Here is a 22,463-nt window from a genome sequence, read left to right as displayed (position 1 = left end):
GCTGAGGCGCTACCCGCGACGGAACGGTGGCAGCCGGAGAGACACGTCGGGGCAGGATGTGCTGGATGGCCTCAGTCTGCTTCTGTACCGCCGAGAACTGCTGGGCAAAGTCCTCGACAGTGTCGCCGAACAGGCCTGCCTGGGAGATGGGGGCGTCGAGAAAGCGCGCTTTGTCCAAGTCCCTCATCTCAGCCAGGTTCAGCCAGAGATGCCGCTCCTGGACCACCAGCGTGGACATCGCCTTCCCGAGGGACCGCGCCGTGACCTTCGTTGCCCGTAAGGCGAAGTCGGTCGCCGTGCGCAGCTCCTGCATCAACCCCGGGTCGGTACCACCCTCGTGCATGGTTTTGAGTGCCTTGGCTTGGTGTACCTGCAGGATAGCCATGGCATGCAGGGCAGAGGCAGCTTGGCCCGCAGCACTGTAAGCCTTGGCAGCGAGTGCGGCCGTCAGCTTACAGGCCTTGGACGGGAGGCGCGGACGATTCCTCCAAGTGGCGGCGTTTTGTGGGCACAAGTGCACCGCAACCGCCCTCTCCACCTGGGGAACCTCTACGTACCCCCTGGCTGCCCCGCCATCGAGGGTGGTGAGGATGGAAGAGGGAGAAGAGCGGCTTCTGGCCGTGAAAGGGGCCGTCCACGACTTCGTCACCTCTTCATGCACCTCCGGGAAGAAAGGCACCGGAGCAGAACGAGGTTGTGAGCCGCGTCCCGCGCCGAGAAACCAATCATCCAGCCGTGAGGGCTCGGGACTGGGCGGTGTAGTCACCTCCAGTCCGATACTCACGGCTGCCCGGGCAAGCATGGCCGACAACTCCAAGTCCGATTCGGCAGTAGCGACAACACCCGAGGGGGGCAGCCCCGCCGAACCTTCATCCTCAGAGGTCGATAACCCATCCCCCGATGCAGCAATCGACATCTGGTCCTCGGGCGGCGCACCGAAAGACACGCTGGGACCGCTGTGAGACGGCCCAGCAGAATCAATCGGCAGCTGCACGGGACAGTCGCTGCGTGAGGAGTGAGAGGTCCGTGGGGCGTGGCCCGGCGGAGAAGCTCTCACTGTGATCCTCAGATCTCCCAGAGCGCCAGCCGGCGGCCCTCTGCTCGAGCCAGAGAGACCGGGACGGGTGGCGACAGAGGGGTCTGCTGCACTCCCCTTGAGGAGTGAGAGACGCGATCGCAGCGCTGCCATGTTCATACGCCCACAGTAGACGCATGAATCATCCACGAGCGCAGCCTCAGCGTGTTGGACGCCCAGACACTGCAGACAACGCTCGTGACCGTCAACCGAGGACAGGAAACGACCGCATCCAGAAGGACACGGACGAAACGGCATCTTGAAAAAGACGCGAATCGTCCGTGATTTGCTCTTTTAGAGAACTGTCTCTTTTAGCCGAAGCGCCCAGGGGAATCGCCGCTCGCAGGGACACCACTGTAACGCGCCGTCACACCGACCAGGAACAGCTCTACCAAAAACAAAGATGAATGGCTTTGTAGCGATCTTCTTCATCGACTACTCGGCTCCGAAGCAAAAATCTAATGAGTGGATGCACCTGTCGCCCTATTTATACCCGCTGGCACGGGGAGTGGCTCAGGTGTGTTAATCCACTTGCCAATTTCATTGGCGTTTTCTCTTAAAATCAGAGATGATTGGCCTCCCAAGTGAGACCCCATTTGTCGGTCGACATAACTCGTAGTGACCGACAGATAGGGAACTGAGGGAACTCAAGGGGCTGAAGAGTGGCTCCTTGATGGCTTTATTTCTGCTGGACAGGTAAATCTTTATTTTTGTATTTTGATCATACATATTTTTTTGTTTATTTTTTTCATGAAGCATGTGTCATTAACACATGTAGCTGCATAATATAGCTAACATAACATTACTTAGCGAGTTGTAGTAAAGACGATAAATAATTTATAGGCCTAGCTCAAGATGATAGCTATAGCGTGGCTTTGGAAGGAGCCCAGAAGGGAGGGGGTGGAGTGAATGGAAATAATGAGCTGCCTTTAAAACAGTCGTGAGAGGTCTACAGTCACTCGATTTTTATACTTTCTTTTTCAGAGTACTTACATTTTAATTATTGTATGTATTGATATATAAATAAAGTTTAAACAAATTTTGGAAAAAAAGTTTTTTATATATTTTTTACCTACCCTGCCTTTAACTCAAAAATTTGCATACATCACCTTTAAATTGAATCACCAAATACCTTTTGTAGGTTTAGTTGTCTCATTTAATTTGATGATTATGATTTGTTGTGAGCTTGCGGGAGGTGCCAGTGCAAATTCCTTATATCAGCGGAAAATTTAGATTTCCGTCAGATAAGAGCAACATGACATCATTCAAAATGGTCTATTTTTATTTGTGTACCTTCAAAATGACAGTGAAATGTTGTGCTTTTGTAAAATAAAGAAAACAAACAAAATGCACTCGCCGTCTTGGTCCATGTCAGGGTTCCTCAAATCTTGCCCTGGAGGGCTAATCTGCTGCAGAGTTTATCTACAACCCTTATCAAACTCGCTTACCTGTGATTTTCTAATGATCCCGAAGACATTGATTAGCATGCTCAGGTGTGTTTGATTAGGGTTAGAGCTGAACTATGCAGGAAAGTGGATCTCTTGGGCCAGATTTAAATATCCCTGGTCTATGTGAACCACTTCCTAAAATGAAGAAAAACTCTGTGTTACTGTCTACTTGTCAAACAGACAAGAGAAATATATTTAGCTATATAAACCTTGAAGTGCTAGCTTTTAAGTGTTTATGCTTTGCTTATTTGACCTTAATGCATTATAGGAGTCACTATGAATCATAGCACATTTCAGAAGGTAAAAAAAAAACACGAGTTGCAGTCCAGAAAATACGGTATCGCAAGTAATTTTTCGGACCTCCTAACTTTGCGTAATGGACCCCAGATTGGAAACCACTGTATTAAATGACTTGTATTTGGTGTACCTTTCAATAATAATAATAATAAACAAAAAACCTTTTATTACAGTATACAGACACTTACACCACGTAGATATGTCTGACTTTAAGCTACACAAAATATATCAACATTATTTTAAATTTAGAAATTGGAAGACATTCTTCATAGTTGAAATTTTAATGTTCTTTTGAATACCATAATAGATCAAGACAAAAAAGTGTCACATCATTGACCCTGTTAAAAAACAAAAACAAAAAAAAACACCTGTTTATGACAATGAGCATATGGTCTCAAACAGCATGTATTTATAGTTTTTTTTTGGGTGTATGTTTGTTCTTTGGGATTCGTTTGTGGTGAGAGGAGGAAGGGGGAGAAGGGGTTAAAATGTTTCTCTCTCAAGATATTCACATGGTAAGTGTGTGTGAAGGTTTAGCTTCCCCCACCCGTCTGTCCCTCTCGTCAGTGCTGTGTTTGTCTCAACCTGATTCTCTCTTTTCCCTCATTGGGATTCACCAGTTCTCCATCTCACACCTCCGATGAGTGTGTACATGAGCATGTGATGGTGTCTCAGAGAGTGTGTATTAGAGCACATTAGTATAAATACATGTCTGTATATATTAAACCCCTTTCAAACTGCATGTTGGTTCCAAAAAATTATCTTTGAACTCTTTGAACAAAAGCCAGGACCAGTGCCATAAAGGGTGTGTCATAATGGTGATGCACGTCATCGTGCAACTCTTTTACCGGGTGTTTTGAAGGCAGATCAACGTTTGCGAAAAAAATATGTGCACACTGTAATGAACCAGAGATGAGGTAGTTCCTTACTATCTGTGCTGAAGTTGTGATCGTGCACCTGCTTAAGTGAAACAGAATGTTTCACATTACACATCACATTGTAATGTCACACACACAGATTCCAAAAAATTCACTGGCAGTGTGAATGAACCACAATCAAACGATCCCAGGCCATTAGGGCTGTCAACGAATATTCTAAATTTGAATATGTATTTGAATAGTTTTAAGAAAATGAATTTCGAAGGTGAAAATTAATATTCAAATTGAAAAAAAATGTGGAAAAAAAATGAGTAGTAGAGGCGTGGTTGTCTGCTTTGCGAGTGGGCGCGCTAGCACGCCTGAGGGTTCAGGGACAGGTCACAGGAGTCGCACTGTCTGGCACAGCATCACTGCTGAAAGTTGATGCGTCTTCATGGAAGATGCCAGGAAGTGCAAAGCCCCACTCGACCGCAGCAGAGAAAATGAGGTAAAATTGTTGACCCGCAAGATAAAGTTGTATACAAGCTATTTAAGATAAAGTTAGCATACCATTCGACCACTAGCAACATGAGGTCACATCTCAAAAATGTGCACCCAAATGAACATGGCATAATGTGTGAAACTCCAGCTAAAGAGTCACGTCTTGACACTTAACGTTACTTTGCATCACCCGCCACAAGCTTTTTAATTGTCTGCAACAGGACAAGAGGCCATAACGGATAAATTAATTTCGTTCATTTGTAAGGACATGAGACCGATCAGTATCGTGGATGGGGCAGGCTTCGGGGAGTTCTGTCAAGCAATGGAACCGAGATTTGATTATTTATTGTTTCATGTCAAGGAAAAGTTCCATGTTTACCACAGCACAGCTCGCTCGGAGCATTCAATGTCAATTCTATATGCTCTAAAACTTATTATTATTAATAATATTTGTTTCAATCACTGAATGAAGCCTGCTATATTTGGGACAACATATCACCCAGCCCTTGCCCTCAATAGTATAGCTTACTCTGTATAGTATAGCTTACTTGAGCTTAATAGTATAGCTTACTTGAGATCTGTGAATTTTGTACGTATGGTCACTTCTGTTTGTGAGTGGTGTTGATTCAAAGTGTGTCTGTTTCTGTGCTTGTCCAAGCCAGGGCCTGTGTGTGTGTGTCTGTGAGCCTGGCTTTTTTGAAAGCTAATTAGAATGACAATAAGAGGAATGCATGTAGAACGGCAAGAGTCTCTGGCAGCAGAGGCGGTGTGTGGGGAGCTGTCCCATGTGTGAATGAAAGGGCACACGCCGATTCTCTTTCATCCAGATGTGATGTGCTTGCTGACGTGCACAGGGACCCGAGTGTCTGTCTTGTCTGGGGCCCAGTGTTTTGACTGGCAGATCTGTTGGTCTTGCCAGGCCATTTTTGTCAAGGTCCTTGCAGAGCAGGGATGATCTTTTTTTTTTTTTTTTTTGTGCTTTTTCAATTTTTTTGTTTGTTTTTATAATGATAGTGTGATCTTAGCCAGTGCCCAAAACGTGCTCAGCACCTAATAGGGTTGGGGGATTTGGCAAATTTTTTTATTTCTCAGTATATTTTGGCTGAAATGCAATATATGGTATATTGTATATCACTGTATTATATACATGTTATATTTGGATGAAAAAATAATATATATGTAATATATGAACATCCTGCCCAATATTGTCCAATGGAACAATGTTTAAAGCAATAAAAACACATTTAGTGGAAGTAGGATATGCTATCCATTATGTGCAATAAAGGGGCTAAAATCACATTACACTGAAACATTACAATCTAAAAACAAAAATAATGCTTCTTTCAAGCAAAAGTTAAATTAATTTAACTAAAAACTAAAATAATGAACACGAGCACAGATTAATTGCATTATACTGTATTTTGATTACCCCATTACTAGTGATCGACCGATGTATCTGTTTACCGATATTTTTCCCGATATTTAAGCATTTTTCCATAATCGGGTATCGGTTTTGTAATATCGGATTCGCCGATTTACGGCGCCATCTTGTGGCCGTTTTGAGATTTCCGCCATTGCAGCCCGGGCGTCTGACGAGATCAGTCAACAACAACTCAGTGCACAGGTAAATATATGTTCTACTTGGTTTGCTTTAATTAATCAACTTTATTTAACATAAAAGACATGCACAAATGAGATCTGAGACATAAATTCCTGATATAGTTAATTTATGCAGCTTGTTTCTAAACAATTGAGACGAACTCATTGAGTCACGTAGTGTAATTCGTCATGTCCTGCCCCAATAAAGACGTATCTTTACATGAATTAAATAAAACAGACATGAATGAGTGCATGTTGAAAATAAAAGCGTTGAATTTAATTCTCTATCTGTTGTATTTGCTCACCATTAGTCTAGAAGAGAAAGTTTGTTCATATTGCTTAGCAACTGACGGATGATCTGGAGGCTTAAGCATGGCCACTGAATGAAACTTTTGACAAGATTATCTTGTTTAAACACCCTAGATTATATTATCATTTACTACGTAACAATTATTTCGCTAATACACATATAAATATAGCCTACCGCTTTGTGGAAATTAATTATTTATTATCTCCATGCGCGATCGCGGTTGATTAAGTTATAGTCAAACAGCACTTTGTCAGTTGGCATTTCATGATTTAACGTTAGATTAAATTTAGATCATAAAATGCCAACTGACAAGTGCTGTTTAACTTTATATAGTCTCGGGGAAAAAAGTTAGTTCATATTGCTCAGCACCTGACTGGGTTGATAATCAGGAAGCCTCAAGCATGGCCACTGCATGACATTTTTGAAGGAAGCGGGCTTACTGGGCAGAATGCTGAAAGACTCTGTTTTCTACACTAAAACCTAGTTCTCCTTAACTGGGAGTATTAAGTTACACTACTAAATAGCTATGCACTCCTAAATAGCCCTCCCGCCCCCACCAATATGTTAGAATCATTTTTGTGCTTTATTTTTTTACCTGTTTTTATTTTTTTTACCTCATCAAAGCTTTTATTTTAAAACAAAGACACTTAGTAACAGTGCGCTTAAATTTTTTGGACTCAGACCCCTCTATTTATTTGTGTATAAATATAATGTTTTTTTTTTTTGTATGCAAGGAGGGAGTGATTGTTATAAATAAAATGTTTTTTTCAGCTCATTTGTGTTGTAATAATTGTCAGAAACAGAAGTATAACAGTAAATAAATATCGGTTCTGCATATCGGTTATCGGGTACATAAACATACAAATAATCTGTATCGGTATCGGTTATAAAAAATCAATATCGGTCGATCACTACCCATTACTGCTATCTGCTAAAATGCATTTGTATGTTAGAAATTCTATATATGACACAATTATTGTGCTCTTGTTCTATTTATTATATTTCCATGACTTTCTAACATTTACAGCTGGAGAACATGCCTGTGAAATGTAAGTTCATTGAGGAAAACAGCACATCTCAAATGCATTTAACAGCACGAGTATAACACAGCGTAAAAAGTTGCTTTGGCAAGTGCATAAAAAAAGAGTTGGTTGCCGGTTGTCCAATAACCTACTATACTTAGTGAAACATAATAATTATAATTTGTATTTATGTTCTCAAAAAAAAAAAAAAAGTTTTTCTTACAAAGCTCATCGTTCCAAATCCATGAGACTTTCATTCATCTTCAAAACTAGTATTATAAAACTATATATATATATATATATATATATATATATATATATATATATATATATATATATATAATCATTATTTTTGTCATAGGGACAAAATAGTTTCATAATGCAAAAACAATAGTTGTATGTTCAGAAATGTGGACCCTGTTTTAGCAGTCTTCCCATTTAGTGCTAGATGTTTATTTGTAAATCATTTTTGGTTTTAAAAGTTTTTTCCTGTGAAGATAAATGGGATTAATGTGGAACTGGAAAGTGTGCAGAGTTGAGCCAAGATTTGTAAGGGAAGATCACAGACTATTTAGGCCTTTCATGCACAGACAGATACAGAGCACGCTCCCAGTTGTGACGTGCATGGACTGACTTCTGAAAGAGTGTGGCTCTGTGTGTATTGCCCATTAACAGGCCGCACCTCTCAAATGTTTTTTGTGTAGCGTCTATCTTTGAATCCATAACACACTCCTTATTTGATACTTAAAACATCATATTATTGTCTCCTTTAATTTTAAATGTTTTTTTTTTTTCTTTAAGTTACTTTGCATCGTGTTGTCGCTGACGTGAATAGGATGTGGCAGTTTTCAGTCACATGAGTAGATCCATTGATTCTCCGCCTGCAACGGGGGGGGGCTTTGGCTTGGCCCAGCAGGATGCATTGCTTCTAATAGTTTATAGAAGTTTTTCATCACATGGGTTGTTGCAATCTTATTTGAAGAGCATTCATGGCCACGTCTAGCCCTCACGTGGATGTATTTAGAAACGGAAAGCTCTTTCAGGTTTGTTTTTGTTCGTGTAGCTGGTCTGTCATAGCCGTCCGGCAGGCTAGAGTGTGACTGCTCGGGGAAATGAGCAAAGGTCTTGTAAATAAACATTGGCTTGAAAACATTCTGTTTTTCAGGAACAAGTTGTTTCAAGCTTTGAATGAAGACCTTTGTATGACAAGCTTAAAAAAGAATAACCTATGGAAACAGTTGGAAAAATGACATTAGATTTCACAAATGTAACTTTAAAACTCTCAATGCAACTTTTTTCACAGTTATGACATTTGGTTCTTGCCATTTCATATAAATATTATGGGTAATACTATACAGCATTTTTGTTTTTTTTTCTTAACTTTAGTTAAACACAATTTTACAAGAACTAACAATGAAAAGTACTTCTAAAGCTCTTCACTTTAGTTAATTTCGATATTTACTGATATATTATAAGGGTCATGGATAGCCTTTTTTAAATTATTTGATAATGGTTCCTGAAGTGCACTTATAATGATTTTTACATCAAAATTTTTCAGAATTTAGAAATAAAAGGACATTCTCTATCCTGATTTTAACCTTTTGATGTAACCGCTCTGTTGAAAGGGGCGTGTCTGCTGTGAGACTTTAATAGAAACCCTTGATGCTGATTGGCTAACATCTTTGCATATGAAATAAGTATTACATGTGGGGCTCTTTCAAACACTTTAGTATGTTTTTACTGTAACAGCTGTTAATATTAACTAATCGTGGAGATTTTTGATTGTAGCTTTATATTTATATCTACTGCCATCCCACAAAAGGCTGCAGCGATGAGCATTGTAGCTGATAACAGACTGTTGAGCGCATCAATGCAGTGATCTTGTCATTGCAACTTGAGTTTTGCACTTTCACAAATGCTTTCCTCAAGGCTAATAGTGTAAACATGATGTAAAGAACAGATTCATTGTAAAAAGAGATTAATTATTGATAATACACTTGTGTTGTGTGATTGACAACTGCAGCAATTATAAAGGGAGTGTTCTTTGAACTTTTTCTGTATGTAATTTAGGATTAGGCATTAGAATGAACACAGTTACTTCCATTTAGTGGTATCCATATCTTCCAGTAAAAGTCTGTTTGCAGAGCCTGCGCCAAAACTGCGTCTGTTTTACCAAAGAATCCACAGTGAAATGTACTGAACAAACAAATAATGCTCTACTTAGACATCTATATAGTTAAAAATAAATAATCCCTTTCCAAGATTAGGATTCTTTGGAAGGTAAGGTTTTTATTTTATTTTTTATGTCAATGTCAATTAATGCATGAACTAATGTTAACTTATTTTAAAGTGTTACTATAATATTTTAAACTTTCTCACTTAATTTGTTTTTACTCTGAAGCAGGAAAAGGCTTCAAGAACCTCTTTTGTGTGTGTTCTTTAATGTCGAGTCTGTCCAGGCCTGATACTACACTTAATTGCTAAATGCTCTTTGAAAGTTGATCTAATCTCCCTACATTTTCACACCAATCCTCTACCAAGTGTGTAAAAATACAAATACTACACATGCTGAGCGAGAAGACTGCCTTGAGCATTTCAAAGCCGGCGTTATGTATGATTTTTTGAAATGTGCGGCATTAACCAATCAAAACGTAGAAAACTGTTCCACTATTGTTATCTCAGAGGCAAGTGAGGCTGAGTACGCCCCAATAGACCTGCCCCCACTTAATTTGCGCAGACTCGTCACTATAGTAACTGATAGGCGAGTGGAGGATGTCTTCTGGCTGTTGTGTGAATAGGGTGCATATGAAAGCAGCATGCAAGGTGCTTTCCTCCCCCATTACCGACACACACACACACACACACACACACACACATACAAGGGATGGTTATGGAGTCAGGTCGCCCAGTGCTTACTGGGCTTGACAGATTAGCCCTCAGGTACCAGAGAGGAGAGAGAGAGACAGATTTTGCTTTGCATCCGAGGCAGTTCCTCAAGGGATGAGGCAGCCACCACAACCCCCCTCACCACTCATCCTTCAGCCCAACAACTTCTCATCACCAACCCCCTTTATCCTTAAACCCACCATGCATCAACAGACATCCACCCCCTCTGATGCCTCCCCATTTACATGTAACGGACTTCAGCCCGGTACCACAACAGAGTGATTTAATGTGAAAGACCGAGGCGAGCACATGTGCTGAATTTGCAATACGTGACTCATGGCACACTCGGTGATCGTATCATAAATGGTGTGGTTGAGAACCACAGAGTTTTGAGAATTATGACAAGGTTTCCCATAAGGCATCATGCATTATCTAAATGCCACTTGTTAGCACTATTATTGTTTCATCTCTGGAGACAAGCACACACTACAAGACTCGTCGACCTTTCATGTTTTTAATGTAGGATTAGTCTGCAACAAAAAAAAGCCTGTCTTGCTAACTCGTAACAATTTTGCGCAGTGACATGCTATGATAAAGTTTATTGGTTTGAAATCTGGCTGACCAAATGTCAGGTGCACATATTGTCCTGACTAGAAAGAGAGTGTAAAAGAGGAGGGCAAGACTTCCAGAAGTTACCCAGGTTGCTCCAAGCACCATCTGATTCATAATAAGTTACCCATGTTTGGCCTCTGTAAGATTTGTTTTACTTTTATTCAGCAAGGATTGATTAAATTGGTCAAAAGTGGCAGGAATTTATGATGTTACAAAAGATTTCTATTCCAAATATACACTGTTCTTTTGAACTTTTTTATTCATCAGCATTGATATGTAATGTTTCGTAAGCACCAAATTATCTCATAATTGTTTCTGGAGGATCATGTGACACTGAAGAATGGACTAATGGCTGCTAAAAATACAGCTTTTCTGAATACATTTTTAATTTTACTGTATTTTTAATCAAATAATGCTGCCTTAGTGAGCATAAGACTAACCCTACACATTTAAACAGTAGTCTATTTTGGCGTTTACTCTTTTGTTTAACAGTTTTGTGCAAATCTTTGGGATGAGAGTGAATTAGTTTGCTTCATAGCATTCAAGCAGGTGGTACCATCCTGATCATGTTCACACATTGTACCCACCCTTCAACTAGCTGAAACAAAAACCAACAGATTACAGCCAACAGATTTTAGATGTTCTAATAATTAGATGATTGAAGAACTTAACATTTACAAAAAAACAAATCTGTTTAACATTAAATACAACATAAAAGCTAATAGGGGCTGTTACATTAGCATCAAACTTCTACAAAATACTACGCAAAATTTGCTAGAGGCGACTACCTCATAGTACTCTATGCAGGAAAAACCTGGTCAGGTTGATTTGATTTGGTTACTAATTCAGTTCACTTATTTTTGGATTTGTTAAATAATACTTCTAATGTATTTTGCATAAGAAAAAGAAGACAAACTGCTTCAGACTGTGCCAACAGTAACTTGAGCTTCAGTCTCATAGTTTGCACATCACTTAACATGTGGTTTGATGTGTTTGACTGGATTTGAGAGGAACGTTTGCCCAGTTCATGATTCACAGCTGCCATAATTCCACCATCTTGACCTTTATGTAATGGATTACCATTAGCACTGTAATCCCAAGTTCTTTCTCTCTCCTCTCCTGTCTCTCTTTCTGTTGTTTTTTTCTTCCCTGCCCCCCACCCCTCTTTTTGTTTTTGTTTTTTTCGGATGAGTGGCTCTGTCCGTTTCGGATCAGGGGGTCATGTAGTCCCGTTTGTCTGGCCTGGGCAGGGATGCCCCAAACCCCACCCTTCCCCCATCCCCTTCCAACAGGCCACACGTTCCTGCTGCTTATGAATAATATAGGCTGAACTCCGTGCCATCGCATGTGGTGGGAACAAAAGACGAATGCCTCACAGGAGCCGTAGACAAGCGAGGAGAACAATGGTGATGATTGCAATGAAGACTGACTGTAGAGTAGATGGAACCAGCGGAACTAATTTAACCAGGCCAAAGAAAACTTAAGCTCTGAAGTGGAAGGTGCTCATTATGTGACTGGTCAAAGTCAAAGAGTCATAGCTAGAACTATAATTGCCATAGCAGAGATAAAAGCTGCATGATTTTGGACTGCCTGAAACTTTCCATCTGTTCTGACACGTAGAGATGGTTAAACAATAAGTCAACTGGCAGCAGTTATTGTTTACTAGGTGGTTGTCAGTTTTAGGCCCTAGCTTGAAAAAATGATGGCAAGTGTGAGGACGAGATGTTCTGTTTCTTCACTTACTGACTCAACACGGCTTAATAAAGGGAAAAGAAAACACCACCTGAAACAACACGCCAGCTTCTCTTCTTTCCAAACAGATGTGCGCTTCGTAGGAACAAAACACAAGCGTTTAAAGTTATAAAATCTCATAAGCAGAGTGTTTAGAATACTTCAAATCTGGGGTGCAGTGCATCTCGCCACCTCATAAAAATATTATAATGTTCTTTGAAAGGAGCAGATTTGTTTTTTCCATGGTTGCTACAAAGCACAGCCTTTGTCTCGTCTCCATTGGCCATGGCCCCCACTAAGTCATTATTTCCCAGCCCAGTTCACACCTTACAGCAGACTGAAAGTATTTGACATTTCCAAACACACATGGCACCATCTGGCAGATGTAGAAGAAGATGGACTGCAGAGGATGGGCTTTCTGTTGTTCTCTGGTTCCTTGTGACTTACTTGGGAATCCTGTCAATCTGATACCATTTGGATGTTATGACGTGGATGAAACCCACCTGTGTATGTGTTTGTTATAGATGATGGAAAATGTATAACCTAACAGTACTGTTGTTTGGTTACTTAGCTCAACTGCTTACTGACTAAAAGAACACTGGGTTTCATTCACTAATAACTGTGCACATATTTAATATTTGACTTTTCGGTAGACTTTGGTTATCCACCAGCCAAACTTAAAGTGTGGGGTCAGTATGTTTTGTCTTTAAAGAAAATAATAATTGTATTCGGCAAAGGCACATTAAATTGATAAAAAAGTTAAATTGATGTCTATTTCAATTCCAAATAATTGTTGTTCTTTTTAAGCTTTTAAGTTTTCAAACAATCCTGAAAAAATGTTATACACCACTGATTTCACCACTGATGATAAGAATCACCAAGATGATAAGAATGACCAAATCAGCTTATTAGATTGATTTCTGAAGGATCACGTGACAATGAAAACTGGAGAAATGACTGCTAATAAATTTAGCTTTGCCATCATAGGAATAAATTGCATTATAAAAATACTTTATATTAGAACAGATATTTCTCTAATAACTTTGCACATCTAGACTTTGTAATATTTGCCCAGTTTGCAGAACTGCTCAAGTTCAGTTCAATTTGATGGTGACCGTTTGTGGACTGCAGTCTTCAGGTCATTCCACAGATTTTAAAATGGGGTTTAGTCTGGGCTTTGACTAGGCAATGCAAGGACATTCACCTTTTTCTCCTTTAACCACTGTGTAGTCAGTTTTGATGTGTGCTTTGCCTTTGGGTCATTGTCATACTGGAAGGTAAACCTTCTTCCCATTGACAACTTTTTGGCAGAGGGCAGAAGATTTTCCTCAAGAATTTGACTGTATTTTGCCCCATCCAAGTGCTCCCGTCCCTGCTGCAGAGAAACACCCAATAACAGGATATTACCACCTCCATGCTTTACTGTAGAAATGCTGTAATCTGGATAGTGAGCTGAATTGTATTTCCACCAGACGTTTAGTTTGATGTTGAGGCCAAATAATTCTATCTTAGTCTCATCTGCCTCAGAATCTTCAAGGTGCATCACGGCAAAGCTCAGTCGTGATTGCATGTTGCCTTCTTGAGGAGTGGCTTTTTTTCTTGCAACTTTCCAATACAAGCCACATTTGTTGTGAATTTTTGATATTGTTGTCACATGCACACAATCACAACTCGTTGTCATAATTTCCTTCATCAGCTTCAGAGTTGCTGTAGGTCTCTTGGTAGCCTTTCATCCAGTTTGAAGTGACGTCCTGATCCAGGGAGGGTTTGTCTTGTACCAAATACCTTACACTTCTTAATAAAATAATTCACTGTGCTTCTACGGTTTGATATAGCCTTTGAATTTTTTTGTATCCTTCTCCTGACTTGTGCTTGTCCACAACTTTATCCTTGAGATCTTTTGACAGTGCCTTGCCACCCATAGTTGATTGTTTGCTTCAGTTGCACTACCAAGGAATGAAATGCTCCAGGAAAGCTCTTTTCATGCTGAGCTAATCAAGCAAAAAAAAAAAGTTGATTATTTTAAAGGGGGATGATTCTCCTCTATACCCTCTTTATCCATCAATATTGGATGTTGAATTGTGCATGCTCATTTCTCCTGCACATTATATTACTGTTGCTGTCATATTAAAACAAGTCAAGTCAACATTGAAGTTAATGTTTGGTAACACTAATTATTTAATCTTTAATTTCTGCTCTATAACATTTGCAAAAAAAAAAAAAAAAAAAAAAAAACAGTAAAGATTTTATGTTCAATTACTTGTGTATGAATGTCAGGGACCAGTCAAGCTCTAATCACCCACACCTGTTCACCATCAGCAACCTCATCACAGAGCACTATGAAGCACTCACCACAGCCCCAGTTCGAGGCCAAGCCTCCAACAGGAACAGACCATATGATGTTGTCTCCTGACCAACCCATGCACCGCAGATTCTAAGACCTAATGTATACTCACCTTTGAAACACAAACATCTGTGTAATTATTCTACTGCCCCCAGGATTCCTGAGCATTTCCCCGTTGCCTAAAATCCAGCGATCTCCCAAGTCTCCTGTGTTTTCTACAAGCTTGCTTGATAGCTTCCGGTTCTGAAAGTGGAAGAGACAAGTATTAGCGAACTGTGACTGTGTGGCATTGACATATCTGCAATGGACGTACTCCCCTGCTTTCAACACCGCACTGAGTGATCTGCACCAAACTTGTACATGAAGTCGCTGACTACTTACCCTGCATTTACGATCTTTTAAATAAACACTGTGCTTGGATTGACTTACCTCTGTCTCTTGTGTATATCCTGACAATGGATAGTGAATAAGCCCCACTGTAAGAAAATGGGGTGAATGACACAAAGAGCTTGAATCACAATAATCATAAACGCGCATAGCTCAGGGAGACAGGAAACATTTCAGTAGCAACCATGGAAGCAGTCTGTATTTACATTTCAAACTTATCTAAAAGCTGATTAAAATCTCACCTGCCGAGTTGGGTGTTGGCTTTCACTGGAGGAATAAACACAGAGAAGAGCAAAAGGCAAATGTATTAACAGACAACTTTGCAACATACATAATGAACCTTGCTAAAATCTTTGTATTTGTCTGACTCTTTCGAATCTTGGATTGAGATGTGGACCAATAAGTTAAAACATAATTGTTTTCTATCTTTTTTTTTTATAGGCACAATAATATGCCAATTTTTTTTGCATAGTATTGAAATATTTTGCATAGTGGTATTGTACTAATACAGATATCAATCTTTAGCATAAATGGCTGACCACTTCTCCGGGGGTGTGCACTTCGGATGGGTTAAATGCAGACCACAAATTCTGAGTTTGGGTCACCATACTTGGCTGAATGTCATGTCACATTCACTTTTTTCACTTTAATAACAGTTATAATTTCTACATGGCATTGTGGGTATTGCATATAATTTTACTCCTGCAAGCTCTGTGCATGCAATGCAGGAAAACCAGGTCAGTTTTGAAATCTTTGTCAAACTGTAATTTCACAAACAGCACAGTGAATCAGCTCTACCATAGTCTTTTTCCCCCTCTGTCTCTGTGTGTGAAGAAAGCTTGCTCTCTCTCTTTCTCTCTCTCTCTCTCTCTCTCTCTCTCTCTCTCTCACTCACTCACTCACTCACTCACTCACTCACACACACACACACACACACACACACACACACACACACACACACACACACACATATATATATATATATATATATATATATATATATATATATATATATATATATATATATATATATATATATATATATATATATATATATATATATATATATATACCTGATCTTGAAGCACCTGTTACAGAAGGCTAAATATGTGTGTTAATTCAACAGGCCCATGCTATTACACCACTTCAAGCTAGTTGTGCACTGGGAAGCAACCCAACTTTGAATTTAATTTGCAATTAGAATCAAACTATCTGCTTGCTGCTCATTCATAAGCATGGCAAAACTTTCAACTGTTATTTTGTAGGCTAAAATGCAACAAATATAGGCCCATAGCATCATCTAGTCTCCCAATTTGTACACTTTAAAGGATTTGTTAATGTCAGGTCTTGGAATATATGTTGTGGCAATACATAGTATACTGAGTTTTTTTTTTTTTTTAAATCACAAAATTAATTGCCTCTGGTGATTCCCACCCCTATGGCTTTACAGCCCTTAATTCTCTCTTACTCAGATCTAAGTGGCCTAGTGCAGAAATAGACAGCCCCCAGAATGGACTGACCTGCATGACATTGATTAGAATCAGAATATGAAGTGTGCATGGTGGTTGGGCCAGGGGTTGACAAGTAAATGTACCATGTGGAGGGATTGGGGACCAGGTTGGGGGTGGGGTTAGCTTGTCTCCTGGAGGGAAAGGGAAATAAGGATGTGATGCTTTGGGAAAAAGGAACTTTTAAGGGGGGTAAAGACTGTAAATCCATGGCTCTGCTCATGCCTCAGAGGTGCCTTTTGTTCATCTGTGTGGCCATTTGTAACACAAATGATTATTTATTCATATTCAGAATTGCTGTGACCTACTTCTGGGACCTTGTGAAATTACTTGTTGAATTTGGGTGAAGAAGACTACCACTTTTGGCAGTGGATTCCAGCAGCTGTAGTCTCAGGACTAGCTGTTGGCTGACCACGATGCTTTTTTTGGTTTGTCGCAGGAAAAGATGCATTCATCTGATCATGTTGTACTGCCTCAGTTTTTGAGGCTGAGGACGTATCTGGATCATTACCAGTGTTTTCCCAATTCAACCCCCATGAGTGTCCATCATCGTAACACTGTTTACTAGTATGATGTGACTGCTCATGACTCAAGAGTGCATGTTTTGTTGCACGGATAACTAACAGATAATGATGGGGGCAGGGTTCGTTATGTGGGGGTTGTGAAGCTGAATGTGTGTTGGTGAGACTGGGAGCTTTTTATTGGCTGCATGTGGCCGACAGTGCTTATGGTTGTACTGCGTGACCGGGCATTTTTGACAGCCAAAACCCTTTACTGTGGTGCCTGTACATGCTGTTTTTAGATCTGTAGGATGGTAAATTGCTTGCTAGGGTATTTATGCAGTTCATTAGACCCAACTCAACTTTATTTATAAAGCACTTTCAACACCAGAACCAAAGTGTTGTACAGAAAGTATAAAAGAGAAACATTAAAACAAAAACAGACATATGACATACACCCTTACAAAGCATTGTCAAAAGCTAAAGAAAACAAATACGTTTTAAGCGCACACTTGAAAAACACCCAACGAAGGACAAGTTTTAACAGACAAAGGAAGGTCATTCCAAAGCCTAGGAGCTGCAACCGAAAACGCCCGATCACCTTTACATTTTAAACGCGTTCGTGGAACTACAAGAAGCAACTAATCATTCAAGTGCAGAGATCTGCTGGATTGACAGCGGCTGATTAAATCAGTAACATACTCCGGGGCTAGATGATGCAGAGACTTAAATACGCACAACAGCATGTTGTATTGAATTCTGTATCGTATGGGTAACCAATGTAGTTTAATTAAAACCGGAGTAATGTGTTCTCTCTTCTTAGTACCCGTTAAAAGTCTGGCAGCTGAGTTCTGAATGAGCTGCAAACGGGAGAGAGAAACCTGACTCACACCGAGATACAATACATTACAATAATCCAAACGTGAAGACACAAAGGGGTGAACAACCTTTTCCATATCATTAAAATTAAGAATAGATTTCAATTTGGATATTGATCTAAGATGTAAGACACTATTCTTACCAACAGCATTGATTTGCTGCTCAAATTTAAGCTCAGAGTCAAAAATGACTCCCAAGGTTCCTCGCGCTAGACAGTTTTTTCCCAGGAAGTCATCATCCACACACCCCTTATTTACAAATAAAATTATCTCAGTCTTATCCTCATTCAATTGGAGAAAGTTATTTGCAAGCCAAAGTAAAATTGGTCCCAGTATTGAGCCCTGTGGAACCCCACAAACAAGGGGGGTAGTGGAAGAAAAATAATCCCCTAAACTGATTGAAAGAGTCATATCCTTCAAAAAGTGAAGAGAACCATTTCAGGGCTAAGCCCTGAAGATCAATGAGAATGTTATGATCAACTGTATCAAATGCCGCTGTACGATCTAACAACAGCAAGACAACGCTGTTTCAAGAATCAACACCTCATAGGACACCCTCAAATGAGCTGATTCTGTACTATGACCAACTCTAAAACCTGACTGGAATCTATCGCAGATGTTATTCCCAATTAAAAAGTCATTAAGCTGTGCGTGCACAATTTTTTCTAGTATCTTTGAAATAAAAGGCAATTTTGAAATCGGACAATGTCAAATGGGTCTACGCTGGGTTTTTTAGAAGGGGCTGAATAACCTCATGCTTAAAACTAACCGGAACAACACCAGATGACAAACTAATATTTGTAATAGACAGAATACCAATTGAATCAAGTACCTGGTTAAACAGAGAAAAAGGAAACACATCACCAGGAGACCTGGTGGACTTCATATTAGCAGTTATATCCTTAAGCTCCTTCAAAGAAACAGGCATGAAACTTGTTAGTTGGTTCTGAGGGGCAACAGAAACAATAAAATCATTGCCAACAGATGAAATTAGAGATCGAATTCCATCAACCTTACCAATCTTCACACGTCATCAGAAGGAGTGAATGCAGGAATAGCAGTAGGATGAAGAACAGCATTTACAGTAGAGAAAAGTACTCTAGAATTATTAGTTCTTGGAGATGATGACAGAGAAATGATTTGATCTAGCCAATTTACCAGCTCTTTGATACTCATTCAAATGTCTCTTTAAAATCTCATAAGAGACTTGTAATTTATCTTTAACCCATTTGCGTAGACATGAGTGTGCTTCTAAATATGAAGAGTTCAGTTTATGTGTTTTCTAAAATGTTTATTACAAGCCACAACACAATGAAATACACTATGTATTTTCTTTGCAACGAGTGTAAAGAACAGACAAAACAATCAGCGGATGGCGGGCGGATGCGGCTTTGAAATTTGCTCAAAAAACTTTGGCGCGGATGATGAGTTTTGTGACAGATCTCCTTAATAAACGGAGGTCTGAAATCTGACACGGAGTTAACCCGCTATCTCCAAGTACAACCAATTGAATCTACGGCAGATCCACTAGCATAGGGGAGAGACAATGAAACACGCTATTGGACATGTTCAAACGCAAATGACAGAATGCTTCCTGCCGAACAAAAATAAAGTATTTAAATTTTACGGACTCTACCTATCCATTTGCCTTAAATCTAGGGCACTACCTCAGCTAAAACATCCATCATTTTCTGCTGGAGGCTGTTTGAAAGGAAAAGCTGTTTTTAATGACAGCGCAATACATGTTGCTAAATGAGCTTGTATATTGGATTGCCTTTCTGTATTAGTGAAAGTAGGTTTCTAGGCCTTCCCTGAAGTATATAGCTTGTCGTTTAATATCAGAAATAGCCCACTTGAAGTCTTAAGATATATTGTATAGAGGAGCCACCGCATGAAGGAGAGTTGAGAGTGCTGCAGGTTTGAATGTACTGTATGTACGGCTTTATCTCCGACTCACACACTCCCTCACCTTGTGTCTTGAAGCACTGCTTCTTTGGCTTTGTGCAATGAAGAGCTGTCCAGCAATCTTACTGATTCTTTTTCACAGGACTTTGAACGGATAGTAAGGTCACACTGTCGATATTACTCTGTTCAGGGCTGTATTTGTTTTGATTGTCCTCAAATGACCGCGTATTACGTAACTGGCTCAGTTACTGAGTCATGACCCTTGCGTTGCCTCAGAACACAAACTCAGAGCTGCAGTCGATCTGGCACGAATCAGACAGCCCCGATTAAAGTGCAGTTTTGCTATTCAAAGATAAACCGCAAATTATTTTCATTGTCCATTGTTTTTACTGTTTTTAAAGGCATTCTGCAGATTGAAGTGTAGCAAAAGTTTTCACAAACTCTTGTTGAGCACTTTACCGTGCTGACAACATCACAGTAATCTGAATGTTTATGTTCGCAAGGCATAAAAACATGTATTTGAATGACAAACATAGATGTTTTTACTAAAAGAGGCCTGTAAGTCTTTAACGTTTATGAAAGTGTGTTGTAGAGTAGGATGCTTCTTACAAACCCACACTAAACTTGTATAGTTGGTGAATATAAGTCTTTTTTTTTTTTCAGAAATGGGCAAGTACAAAACATTCCATCATGCAACTGGTTTTGGTACAGCAAGTGCCTTTTCTGGAAAAGTAATGAAATAATTGCTTTATGAGAACATAATGTTTTAATGTTTTACACACAAACTGAGCACTGTTTTGGAGAGACATGTCGTGGGAGGATTCCTTTGACTGGTTTATTGAATGAAAAAAGTTTATTTTTTTTATTTTATTTTTTTTGCGAACAGCTTTGTTGAAGTTAGTAGCACAAGCTGGTTCTTTTGTCAATAAACAACAGTCTGTGTGTTAGGCAAGGGAAGGAGTTCCTTGATTTTTATGTTTTTATATTTTTATTATTATTATTTGATTGTGCTGTATAATGAAAGTTAATTCTTCATGTCATTCATCTGTTTTGTATGTTACATCAGTGTCTTTCCGGTGCTTAAAATAGCCATTTAATAGATCTGTGTATGGGTTTAAACAAGCACATGCTCCTCATAAATGCACTGTTTGTGTTTATATTTAAAATTAAATTAGAATTTATTACCAACAAGTCTGAAATATTGTATTTTTATTTTACAGTATATCAAGATACCTGCTTCCTTGGATTCTCCTGATGCTTTCCGTGTCTTCTCCTTCTATCTGTCCAGTGACAGTAAAGACAAACCTCAGGCAAGCTTCGACTGCATTCAACAGTATATTTCTGGGTAAGACACTGATATTCAAATCAGATTAAAAACAAACAAAAAAAATAGTATAAAAAAAGAACATCCTTTTATTTCCTCTGTAAAGCACAAACAGTGACAGTTCTGACTAGGGCTGCACAATTAATCAAATTTCTAATTGCGATTACAATAACGGATTGCTACGGTTACATATTCAGTCAAAACAGGAAATTGATCATTCAAACTCCACTTATTTTATTCTACATGCTATTTTTTTTTTCTTCTTCTTCTTCTTTCTACTGGCTATCTTACGGGTTTTCCCATTGTTTTAATTTTCGATTTAATATAACATTGTAATAACATGCATATTTTTTTTTTACTTTTTTTTAACGAAGAAACCAATCCAGTATAATGTATAGTTGACATTTGAGGCTTAATGCTAGAGAAAAGCAATAAAGGTTTTTCAAGTATTTTCCGCTTATTTCATTTAAAAATGTCATGAGGTTGCTTCAAACAGTGGTATAGTTCAATGTAAATTGTGATAATTGTAATTAATAATTGGAATTACACATTCAAGGGAATAATCAACAGTTATGATTTTTGTCATAATAAGCTCTAGTTCAGACCAGGACCTGACAAGCTTCTGTCAAAAAAAAAAAAAACTGCAAGCACCATAAATAATAAAACTATTAAAAAATTTAAAAAAATCAAATATATATTTTTTATGAATAATTATGACAGAAATTTCTTAATAATGAGTGTATTTGTTATTATGTGTCTTAAATGCTAAATCTGTGTGTTGAGCATAGGATGTTGTTTGTTTGGCACAACATTTACTTTGACCTTTGAACCCAATTTCCATTACAGTATTTGGCTTCACAGTTGGTTGTGAAGTTGCTGTCTCTTGATTGGAGTGGCTCTGATCTGTTCACTTTCCAGCTCAAAGGAGACTTGTAGTCTCACAATACTCCACTTGTCTCGCTGAAGTATAGCATTAGAAAGGTTTGTGGGAAAGAGGATGCAAAGCAATTCCACAAAAACCAGTTAAGGCCATAAGTCATGCATTTGTCACTGACTTTCCGGGTTTGTAGACAAAGGAGCAGCTGTAACACTTAGCAACAGGGAGCAAGATATTAAACATGTCAGTCTTCACATAGCAGGTTGATTCTCAGAGTATTCCAGAACATTTCTGTTGTGATGTCCGCACTGAATTTTGATGTAGCCTTTTATTTGTAATGTCTTTTTTTAAACAACTTCACACACAAAATGTCTCAAGTAGAATTAACTATTATACAGTATG

At 39.1% G+C, this 22,463-nt stretch overlaps 1 protein-coding gene across 2 annotated transcripts in view; it reads left to right on the top strand.

Annotated features, from left to right (window-relative positions):
- The window catches only part of LOC113061618 (RNA polymerase II elongation factor ELL2-like), a 57,064-nt gene that overhangs the window by 19,017 nt on the left and 15,584 nt on the right, over positions 1-22,463 (top strand). The window contains exon 3 of one of the 2 annotated variants that reach the window (XM_026230895.1): positions 21,081-21,205. In XM_026230895.1, the coding sequence (XP_026086680.1) occupies positions 21,081-21,205 (125 nt within the window). The remainder of the gene's footprint in view (positions 1-21,080; positions 21,206-22,463) is intronic. The other variant, XM_026230896.1, reaches the window with a different exon arrangement.

This window comes from Carassius auratus, chromosome 43, assembly GCF_003368295.1.
Source record: "Carassius auratus strain Wakin chromosome 43, ASM336829v1, whole genome shotgun sequence".
NCBI classification, from domain to species: domain Eukaryota; kingdom Metazoa; phylum Chordata; class Actinopteri; order Cypriniformes; family Cyprinidae; genus Carassius; species Carassius auratus.
The sequence above is the reverse complement of the archived record's forward strand: the minus strand, read 5'-3'. Positions and strand labels throughout refer to the sequence as shown.